Here is a 12,313-nt window from a genome sequence, read left to right on the forward strand (position 1 = left end):
TTCAGACCCTCAGAGGTTGGATCTTAATGTCGAACCAGAAATCAAATGATTTTCAATCCATTAAATCTACAGCAATTCCATTTTATGACTTTCCTGAGAATCAGATGGTTTTATTCCAGTAGGATTATATTTTTCCTATTCCTATCCTTCCTACTACATGAACACATGTGGGAATGTTTACTCTCATTCTTCATAGAGTCCCACAGGAGTATCCTTTTTTAGGACTTATTTTAGCCAAGCACTTCCTCTTCAACGTGGATCGCATCTGATTTAACATCTTGAGGAATTTCTTCTCACTGCATGTCCTTATCTCACCCTCTCCTAACCAGATGGTTGCTTGCAACACTTCATTTTGCAATTAGTGCCGTTTAACGTTCAAGGAACTTTTACAAACTAACGGCACCCTGAGGAGTTACTGGGTCAAATCTGATGGCAAAGCTGCAAAGAGGAAGGACAGTAGGCCTTCACTTGCAAATACAGCAAGAATCTACACAAAACATCTCACCCCGGGATCGCATTGAGTCCGTCTGGCTTGCCGCAAAATGCCACTCACACTGACTCCGGTAGGCAACAACTGATTCAGTGTGAATCAGTAAGAGGAGGAAATGCAATAATGCTTCTTTACTGTACGATGAAAGGACAGGAAATGAAAAGTGCCTCTGTATTTAATTCTAACATTCAAGATGCCACAGCATCAGTTGGAGCTGACTGGATGATAAAGTCGTGCTGTGTTCATTCCACAGCAGAAAAAAAAAACTCAACACAATAGCGACACTTCTCCTGTGTGAGCCAGCTATTAATAGCTTGCCCTCCAATTTAATCAAAACTCATTTCAGCACAGTTCCAATCAATCGCTACTGTCAATGAGAGCCAGAGAGAAGATGAAGCTGCCCTCCAAAATGTTAAATCAGTCCAAGTTGTGCGGACTATCATACTGGATGTCGTCCATCTTCACTACAGCGATGGACAGCCACACTGTTAATGTTTATCGACCGGCCGAGAATCCACTTGGTTTACCATTTGTGTTATGTCTTTGGAACAATGACTGCAATGTGTTTGTCCGGCTTAAAGATAAGTGAATGTCATAGACCGTACACTCCTCCTGTGACTTGCAAATTGATGTTCAGTCAACAGCCACAACAGTAAAACCGGTCTCCCGTGAATGTCCGGGCGGTGCCCTGAAGGTACTTTGAGATTCACGTGTCCATCAACAACCTGACTTCAACAAAAACAAATCACTGAGGACACGGCACTTCTTTGGAAAATCAACAAATTGTGTAAAATCCATCTTGAAGAAAACTGAGTTGCATGATTCAGTCTAATTTGTTGTCTAAAGAAAAACAACATGAACAACATATCTTACTTATTGTGTGGAAATATGTGGTAATAACTATAAAAGCAATCTTCACTTGCTAAATGTACTGCAAAAAAGGTCAGTAAGGATAATTCATAATGCCACCTACAGAGAACATACTAACTCCTTATTTCTAAAATCACAAATACTTAAACTTGCTGATATAGTTAATCTTCAAACAGCTAAAATAATACATAAGGCTAAAAATAACCAATTACCTAAAAATGTCATCCAATACTTCTCTATAAGAGAGGAGAAATATGATCTCAGGGAAGAACTACATTTGAAACACTTATATGCTAGGACTATGTTAAAAAGCCATAGCATTTCAGTATGTGGAATCAAACTATGGAATGGATTGAGTAAGGAACTCAAACAATGCACAACGATGAGCCAATTCAAGAAACAATACAAGCAGTTGATGTTTGCTAAATACAAGGATGAAGAGTCTTGAACCAGTCATGATGTGCTATATATATCACTATATTGACACTTACTATGGTACCCATTATGTCATTGGATGGTCATATCACCTTGTACTTCGGTATATGACAAAAAATTTAAAAAAATTAAAATTAAAAATTTTTTTTTAAAAAAGTAGGAAAGCAGGAAGTGAACAAATGTAACAGTTACTGATTGTCAAAGTACCAGATGGAGGGGTAGGATTTAATAAGCTTTGCTTCTTCCTACTCCTTTTGGACATGTGGAACTGTGAACTGATTATGTGATGCATTCAATTGTAATCTGATGCATGTTCAAATGAAATAAAACCATTACCATTACATGATGTCCGTTATGGGAAGTTGACCCTATACATAGGGCACCACTTTGTATTTGTATTCTCTGCTAATAGAAAAATAATAGTTAGTTTAAGTATAATCTAAGTTATTTAAATAATGTAATATGTTTTATATTACTAGTTAATGTAATTTGTCATTGGAAATTTAACCATCCAGCCGGTGACTTATATGGGCCTGCCTCCGAACACTTGGGCGTGGCTCCAATCATGGTGGAGTGGGCGCACCCGACGGCGGGCCGTGGGTGGAACAAATTGAAAAAGATGGTTTTGGATCTCCAAGGAAATATAGCTGGAATATGTGCAGATTCTCGAAGATCTACAAAGATCTATATATCTAATTAGTGCGGCCAACACATGTTCAGATATCTCATGTCCTCCATGTGTGACTCCATCATGATCATCACAACTACGTTCTCCACGAACAAAGAAGGAATACCTATTTGGCGAACTCCAAAAATCGCATGGCTAAAAAAATGGTACGTCCATTTTTTGACCTAAATTTAACTGCTACTGCAGTAGATCATTTGCATGAGACATGACCTGCTGCTTAGAGAGGATTATTAATGTTCTGCAATTCAGATCAATGTACTTCGAGGTATCAAGCCTGGTGGAAAAATGGTGAGGACTGCGTCAAAAAAGGCCATCCAGTGTAAAACCTTGCCAAACAAATATGCAAATCACTCAAAGCAAAGCAAAGACTCAAAGTCCAATGTAATAACAACCGGGACTGGCGAACGACACGGTGCCAGGGTGAACTATGACAGAGACAGGGAAGACATATAAGAAGAGATGAGGTAGCAGTGAGAGTAAGGACTACAGGGTACGGAGACAGTCAACATGATGGATAGAAGAAAAATTCATATACTGTGTGTCTCAGAGACCAGATGAAAAGGCAGCAAGACTAGAAAGAAGCACTGGAGGAAGGTGTATGCTGTTTTATCCTGAATTCCAGTGTCACTGAGGTGTTGGCCAGAGCTATGGGGATGATGACTGAAACTGGAGAAATATTTTTTTGATCATATGCCCCACAAGTTGGTTGTGAGTTCAAAGAGAAAAATAATTTCTGCTGTTGGCTGGATTAGTTGGTGCGTAGTATTCCTAGAGGTGGTAATCGTTGCAGACCTTAATAGCAATGTTGGTAAAGGAAACAGAGGAGATGAAATGATGATGGGCAGGTTTGCTTTAAAGGACAGCAACATGGAAATGACTGGTAAACACTTATTTCTAAAAGAAGGAGGAACTTGTACGAGTAGCACTCGAGACAGCAGTTCTGACCACCATACAGGAGGCAGAGCTGAAGATGTTTAGGTTTTAGTTGGGAGCAACAAGGATTAGAAATGAGCTGATCAGAGGAGCAGCCCAAGTTAGACATCTGGAAAAAGGTCAGAGAGGCTGGACAGAGATGGTTTGGTCATGTGAGAAGGCAAGATTGTGTTTACACGGGTGGGACAAGTTGGAAAATAGCAAAAGAAGACAATTAGGATTTGGGATTTTTTTACCGATCCATGTCATTTTGCATGACTTCATACAAATGCCAAGGAGAGAAGGAAGCCCAAAACTTAAAAAAAAAACAAAAAAAAACCATAAACTGTATTACGGAAAGCAGGAAATGAACAAATGTAACAGTTACTGCTATATATATCACTATATTGACACTTACTATGGTCATATCACCTCGTACTTCGGTATGTGACAAAAAAATTAAGAAAAAACAAACAAAAAACTTGAACTATATTATGAAAGCAGGAAGTGAACAAATGTAACAGTTACTGATTGTAAAAGTACCAGATGGAGGGGTAGGATTTAATAAGCTTTGCTTCTTCCTACTCCTTTTGGACATGTGGAACTGTGAACTGATTATGTGATGCATTCAATTGTCATCTGATGCATGTTCAAATGAAATAAAACCATTACCAAAACTAAAGCAACACAGTCCTGATATTTTTGCTGAAGAAAACATCGCTGAAATTCCATTACGGCATTTTTTTTATAGATTTTTAATCACTTAATTATCTTGCGATGTCAGGTTACGTATGAAAAAGCAGGTCGTAAAAAAATGACTTAATCTCTTTAATCCATCAATCAGGAAGAGAATTGAGAGGAAAACAACTGTTTCTAGTATTTTAATGGCTCCCCTGATGTGACTCACATCAGCCAACTGAAGCTTGCAGACCCTCGAAAAAGCTTTCTTCCATTGCCAACAATTCAGACATGATTCATTCCTCCATTGCCGAGTTTGCCGTCCGAGTTCCATCCATTGTTCACACTTGCAAAGTGGTGTGTGTGTGTATGCCACAGGTGAGCGACTCCCGCCAGCTACCACGTCATCGATGACCTGACGGCTGCCTCCCCATGAAAACCAGCCATTACATCTAAATGAACACCGTTTTGAATGATCAAATACCATAGGAAAAGGTCACAGGTTGAATGCATTAGAGAGCACTGCGGTGCGGTATCGTACTCGCTGCCTGTTAAGCAGGATGTCTTCATGCAGTCTGTCACAACAGCTTGCAAAGCATAAAATGCAATATATAATAAGCGATTTGGGAAGCGCTAGATTAGCATTCATGTGAGGAGACCACAGAGACAGTGTATCAGCGTTCTATTTTTAGCAGCACAGAACAACAGGTCTGTGTGCGTTTATTTAGTTTTATAGCAAATGGACGGAAAAATAAAAATTGGAATATGGTCCAGTTGGCCTTGGATGAAGATCCATGACACGTTGGATGAAGTAGACTGGGAGAGGAAAGTCTAGGCTTCCTTGCCCCTGCAACCAGCCCTCGGAAAAAGATGGATGGATGGATAGATGGATGGAAGATGGTGCAATTTCAATAAATGTGGAATATAAAATGCTCAGGAGGGCTGGAACTCAAACTATTAAATGGACGTCTGGGGGAGGACAAGCTGCAGGCAGTGATGACAGCGATGGCTGACAGCAAATTGGAAAGAAAAGAAATACAGCGGCACCTCGGTTTTCATTATTCGTTCCACAAGGTCAGATGAAAACTGAACTGTACAAAAAAATGAATCTGTTTTTTCCAATGGGAAATAATGTACATCCAAATAATTATTAACGGTATTAACATTTTTTATAAAGAATAATTGGAGTTTTAAATGCAGAAAACAATGCCAAATAATTATAAATGACTAAGAAAATGGATAAATGAGCATTTAACATTACTTTTACTTTTACTGAAGACTACTCAACATCTTTGTGATCTCTGTTTCGTTAACACTTAACAAGTCACACCAACCAAATTTTAAGAGAAAAGAGACCGCACTTGTCAATAAGCCTCAGGTGTACATAAACCTTGCAATCCTACCTAAACTCGGTGCTCTCAACGTCACTTGTTAGCTCCGGTCCAACTTGTAGTAATTCTACACTCGATCAAACTTACTTAAAAATGCATTTTTATGATCTAATTAATTATCTTCTGGCTGCACAGTGGGCCTCACAGCGAGCAGACCCGAGTTTGATTCCACCCTCGGCCATCTCTGTGTGGAGTTTGCATGTTCTCCCCGTGCATGCGTGGTTTTTTTTTCCCGGGTACTCCGGTTTCTTCCCACATTCCAAAAACATGCTAGGTTAATTGGCGACTCCAAATTGTCCATAGGTATGAATGTGAGTGTGAATGGTTGTTTGTCTATATGTGCCCTGTGATTGGCTGGCCACCAGTCCAGGGTGTACCCCGCCTCTCGCCTGAGGACAGTTGGGATATGCTCCAGCGCCACCCGTGACCCTCATGAGGATAAGCGGTAAAAAATGAATGACTAATTATCTTCCAATCTTGTGATGATTAAAAGCGGGTAACTCCTGTTTAGGTCTACAGTCAGACAATCTGAGCACATGTTTCCGCATGAGACAGCAAAAACGCAAACAGTATGGCTAGGTTCACACTGTAATGATGACGTTTACTGCACCTGTTTTTTATTACACACCGCTCTCCCGGGGAATAATGTTGGAGTTGCACTTGTTTTCATTCCACAAATGAGACCAAACACATTAAAAGCAGCAAATTTGCCAGCAGCCTTCTTATAATGGAAAATGACAATGATAAGATCTGCAGGCATAAGTGTATGAAATTAAAAAGTCTCATCCAGACCATCAATCTTGAAATGGCTTCTCGACTTCACAGCTTCCGCGGCAAAGTCAGGTCAAGCTCATAAAAACAAAAACACACATGGAGATATGTGGAGGCTGCACATTTTTTTTTATTACAGCTCACCATCACTCCAGTGCTGGCTTGATGGAGCATTGCGGGGTTAAACAGGATTTTATAGTGCAGCCGAAATAATGCAACGTTCCATTAGAGAGGAGATTCCACAGTGGGAAATGGAGCCGTAGAGCAGAGATGATGATGATACAGCACAGGGATTCATCTAATAATACAAAGTAAATTGACTTGGGTCTAAAAATGCAGCTAATGTGCTTGATTTCTTCATTAGATCAACACCACGTTCATGTTTTGCCTGAGCAATTTCAAGTTCTTTATCAAAATGCTGACACTTGCAACTTTCCTTGGCTCCAATTTGGCTTACTGAAGTGAGAAACACTATAGAATTGAATAAATACCTCATGGCAAAACTGGAAGGTGTTCATCTGGCTGCAGCATCGTGTCTTTGGGAACAGTCATGTTAATGATCAGGTCTTCAATGAAAGTAAAAGTAGCCTTAAATATTAATTTATCACTTTTATGCATCATTTATGTGGGTGATTCTCCTAAGAGGAATACCAGGGAAGGTGCTGTAACTTCAAGGTTCATGAGACAAAAACTACAGTGACTTGAAGCCGTACCATATAAAAATATACTCCAAACATTTTGAATAGGGAAAACGGTGTGAAAACAATACATTTCAGCCTGTTTGGGACTCACTATTTTGTCACATGCAAGTGTGTGGAGCGATAACTTATCAAAGAGGTCACAAAAGACCCCACAATAACATCCAAAGGACTGCAAGTCTCATTTGCCTCAGTTAAGATCAGTGTTCACGACTTCACCATAAGAAAGACACTTCGCAAAAACAGCCTGCTTAACAGAGTTCCAAGACAAAAACCACTGCTGAACAAAAAACACTTTAGCTATGCGCTTGTTGCTAACGTTTGTGTCCCCCTGTTCCACTTTAGGTTACATTATTGTATGTGATATATTCATTCATTTTCTACTGCTTATCCTCACAAGGGTTGCGGGGGGTACTGGAGCCTATCCCAGCTGTCTTCAGGCAAAAGGCGGGGTACACCCTGGACTGGTCACCAGCCAATCACAGGGCACATATAGACAAACAACCATTCACACTCACATTCATACCTATGGACAATTTGGAGTCGCCAATTAACCTATCATGTTTTTGGAATGTGGGAGGAAACCGGAGTACCCGGAGAAAACCCATGCATGCACGGGGAGAACATGCAAACTCCACACAGAGATGTCCGAGGGTGGAATCGAACTCGGGTCTGCTCACTGTGAGGCCTGCGCGCTAACTACTCGCCCAGATAGATAATTATATAATGAAAATGCATTTTTAAGTAAGTTTGATCGAGTGTAGAATTACTACAAGTTGGACCGGAGCCAACAAGTGACGTCGAGAGCACCGAGTGTAGGTAGGATTGCAAGGTTTATGTACACCTGAACATGCAAACTCCACACAGAGATGGCCGAGGGTAGAATTGAACCCTGGTCTCCTAGCTGTGAGGTCTGCGCACTAACCACTCGACAACCGTGCAACCGTATGTAATATATATAATAATAATATTTCACTATGGCTGATATATAAAGTTCTGACTGGGTCTTTGGGTGAAAAATTAATTATTTATCCGTAATGCATTGACAGAATTTACTGCCACTTTGTACAATCTCTATCTTTTATTGCACACCATCTTCCCAGGCAATAAGGTAGTATGAATTAGCCCAGTAAGGTTAGACTGGATTTCATGGATAACCATTCTGATTTATAACACACTAAATAAATAAACAAAGCCAGAATTGGCATCAGTAGAGCACCCCCACCCTACCGCCCATCGATGCTAAACCAATCCAGATCTGAACCAACACCATATTTTTAGACCTTCATAGATAGCAAGCTTCTGCATTGGTCTAATAAGATTAAGATTCATGCATTATTCATTGACTGGCTTATCCCATCAGGGGTCACCACAGCGAATCACTCGCATGATTTGTACAGCTTAGTTTTTATGCTGGATGCTCTTCCTGACAAAAAAAAAATCCTTCCGTTTATCCAACCTCGGGACCGGCTCTGGGGAGCTCCAATGGCTGGGTGTTGGGGCCCATAAAACAGATCAATGTGTGGATGCAAAACAACTTTATATAGTTAAACTTTCTTTGGTCCACATAAACAAAGACACCGTGAGATGTTTTCTCTGAAACCTAATCATCAGGTTACAAATCTGGGGGTAATAATGGACTCAAATATGAACTTTAACAGTCATTAAATCAATAACATCATCAGTTTTTACCACTTAAAAAACGTGCCAAAATCAAGGGAATAGTGTCTAAGCCAGATTAGGAGAGACTGATCCATGCTTTTGTCTCCAGCAGGCTAGACTACTATCGAGCCTTCTCATCAGCCTCTCTAAACAAGCATAAAACAGCTGCAGCACATCGACAATACTGCTTCTCCAGCGAGAACCAGGAAATATGACCATATTAGTCCAGTACTCAGAGAATCGATCAGAGGACAGACTCGAACAGCTCTGCTTGTGTACAAGTCTTTTCATGGTATTGCGCCAAAAGACATCTCCGACATGATAGAGTCACATAAACCGTTAAGTTCTGAAAAAGCTCAGGAAGTGGTCTCCTGTAGGTGCCCAGAGTCAGGACTAAACACAGTGGCAATGTTGGCAATGTTCAAATCCAAGCTGAAAACACTTCGATTCAATTGTGTATATGACAAGTGAAAGTACACACCGACAGAGTGTATGACTCCAACAAGTTTATCCACTTTTTACATGTGCAGTATTCGGTAAAATTTCGGTTCGGTTTGAACATGAAGTAATTGGAAAGAAATTATAAATTACTAATAAAATGTATAAATGAGCATTTAAGATCACTTTTACTTTTATTGTAGACCCTTGTTGGGACTACTCAACATCTTCGTGATCTCTGTTTCATTAACACTTTTCACAACATTAGTAATATAAGTCACACCAACCAAATTTTACGAGAAAAGAGACCGCATTTGTCAATAAGCCACAGGTGTACATAAACCTTGCAATCCTACCTACACTCGGTGCTCTCGAAAATGCATTTTCATGACATAATTATCTTCTGGTTGCACAGTGGGCGAGTAGTTAGCGCGCAGGCTTTACAGCGAGCAGACCCGAGTTCGATTCCACCCTCGGCCATCTCTGTGTGGAGTTTAGATGTTCTCCCCGTGCATGTGTGGGTTTTCTCCGGGTACTCCGGTTTCCTCAAACATTCCTAAAACATGCTAGGTTAATTGGAGACTCCAATTAACAAAATTAAATTGGTTGTGGCTGCACTGTGGAGTAGTGGTCAGCATGTTGGCCACACAGTCAGGAGATCTGCAAGACCTAGGTTTTGCATTTCGACCCCCATGGTCAATTGATCAAACTCACAGATCCCACAGAGCTACAGGCTTTTTTGAAAGATCGTAGCAAAGCCTTTAAAAAAACATATACATACAAAGCTATCCACTGGGATGCAAACAGAGTGGGCTGTCCATGAGGAATGAGGTTTTTCCTTCATGACATCATGAAAACTTCAAAAGCGACAATCTGGAAGTGGTAGATTGTTCTCATGTTTAGTAGCTCTTGGGCAAATACTCCTATTATTAATATTATCAAAAAGTCAAGTTTTATATATGAGGGTGTTTAACATGTTTTTCCTTCATCTCCCCTGCTATCAAACTAAGAAAATTCTTATCCAATATGTCATATTTGATATTGTACTTTGGCACACCTGAAGCAGCAACCATTGAAGGCCAAAAATATCGGAACAGTTATAGCCACAGCTGGAAGTATAATAATAACGATCTGGTGTTATATTGACCAACCCCCCCCCTCCTCCGGAAGGCAAGTTGTTGCTTTGTGCTCTCCTTGTGGAAAAGGTCAGAGCGCAAATGTCACTTCGGGAAACAGAAACAGCAAGCCTGATGCGCAGCGGAATCGTGCCTTGCTCAAGGGCACATATGTTTGATTGAGGGCAGAAGTAAATGTCTTAACTTTCAAATATGTCATCTTGGATTCCAAAGGTAAACAACCCCCAATAATTTTTAGGATAGTGACACCTCAGATGGTCAATATGTTTCCTGTTTGACCCTGCAGGTCACAATACGCACAGTGCGTATATATTGGTGATGCTGTTAAAAGAACTAAACAGTGCAAGGACATGTGTACCTGTTAGCGCTATACAAGGCGTAGAAATGCATGCAGATGTTACCTTTTCCTCTCGCCTCCTTAGACATGGTGTCTTCTAGTTGTGGCTGAGTAAAGACCTCTCCTCCTCTTCCTTAGTGAAGTAATGATAAACAGTGAAGAAAACGGGAGCACCGCTTCCGAAGCTCCACAGCACACCGACACGGGCTTGACGCTGCAGCCACCGTGTGCGCCTCGTCTCACGGCGCACGGCTCGATGAGCTGCCGCGCTCTTCTTCCACCTGTGTCAAAGCTCCTCCGGACATCGACCCGCCCCCACCAGCACCGCCGCAGCATCCACCGACGCCGCACATACTTTTGGTGTATTTTGTTTGTCTCTGTGCAGACTGTCTCACATGGCCACCAGCTAGCAGCGAGTCCTCCCTCCCCCCTTCCCAGAAGAGCCGGAGTTGATCCAGGCGAGTCGAGCCGAGCCCAGCACCAGTCTGCAGCGCCACTGCTTCCAGCGGTGCGCAAGTCTGAGGAGGCTGAAGGGCGTCCGTTCCCTTTTGACAGTCACCACCAATATACACTCCCTCCTTTTAAAACAACCAAAAAAGATGCATAAGTAGTAGAATTATTAGCATTATCATACTAAGTCAATCTACAGCTTCTAATTATGCGTGTTATTCGGGGCCCAGACTATTTTATGAGGCACCGGCGCACCACCCAGTGAGATTCATATCTCAGACACTGTCATGTAGGTCACAATGAGCAGCTCCATCAAGCAGGGGGTTCTAATAAAAAAACAAGGAAGAAGATGACTGGAAAGCAGCCACCCTTACAAATGGAAAATGACAGTGCCATTTCTGTCAATACATTGTGTGCAGTGCAACAACATTAGAATGTGGAACAACAAGTAGTCACTAAACAGAACTATGAGACTATAGAGTCACTATTATTATGCCAAGTCACACAACAGTGATCCCCACATAATAATAGCTATTTTTTGGAAATTTGCAGATTTTTGCTTAAAAAATTGTTTTTACATGTATTGTTCTCCCAAAATACAATTTTCTCTGGAAAAAAACAGAAATATGGCTGCATGGTGGACGAGTGGTTAGCGTGCAGACCTCACAGCTAGGAGACCAGGGTTCAATTCCACCCTCAGCCATCTCTGTGTGGAGTTTTCATGTTTGTGAAAAGAAACCGCACTTGTCAATAAGCCTCAGGTGTACATAAACCTTGCAATCCTACCTACACTCGGTGCTCTCGACGTCACTTGTTAGCTCCGGTCCAACTTGTAGTAATTCTACACTCGATCAAACTTACTTAAAAATGCATTTTTATGATATAATTATCTTCTGGCTGCACGGTGAGCGAGTAGTTAGCGCGCAGGCCTCACAGCGAGCAGACCCGAGTTCGATTCCACCCTCGGCCATCTCTGTGTGGAGTTTGCATGTTCTCCCCGTGCATGCGTGGGTTTTCTCCGGGTACTCCAGTTTCCTCCCACATTCCAAAAAACATGCTAGGTTAATTGGCGACTCCAAATTGTCCATAGGTATGAATGTGAGTGTGAATGGTTGTTTGTCTATATGTGCCCTGTGATTGGCTCTAACCCGAAGACAGCTGGGATTGGCTCCGGCACCCCCCTCGCGACCCTTGTGAGGATAAGCGGTAGAAAATGAATGAATGAATAAAAAAAAGAGAAATACCTTCTCCGACAGTTAGCCGGGATTACCCAGCAGGCTGCAGAACAGCGGATCGAGCCACATACTAAAAACCTGGAAACAGCTTTCAATATCATGCCACTGCAGTGTACAACAAT

At 41.4% G+C, this 12,313-nt stretch overlaps 1 protein-coding gene across 2 annotated transcripts in view; it reads right to left on the bottom strand.

Annotated features, from left to right (window-relative positions):
• Window positions 1-12,313, bottom strand: part of pitpnm3 (PITPNM family member 3) — a 92,822-nt gene that overhangs the window by 78,287 nt on the left and 2,222 nt on the right. For both annotated transcript variants that reach the window (XR_009131480.1, XM_058080424.1), the window contains exon 2: window positions 10,571-11,084. Coding sequence is in view for 1 of the 2 variants with exons in the window: in XM_058080424.1 (XP_057936407.1) it covers window positions 10,571-10,595 (25 nt within the window). In the remaining variant the exon portion in view is untranslated. The remainder of the gene's footprint in view (window positions 1-10,570; window positions 11,085-12,313) is intronic.

The sequence above is a fragment of the Doryrhamphus excisus genome, chromosome 8 (genome assembly GCF_030265055.1).
Source record: "Doryrhamphus excisus isolate RoL2022-K1 chromosome 8, RoL_Dexc_1.0, whole genome shotgun sequence".
NCBI classification, from domain to species: Eukaryota; Metazoa; Chordata; class Actinopteri; order Syngnathiformes; family Syngnathidae; genus Doryrhamphus; species Doryrhamphus excisus.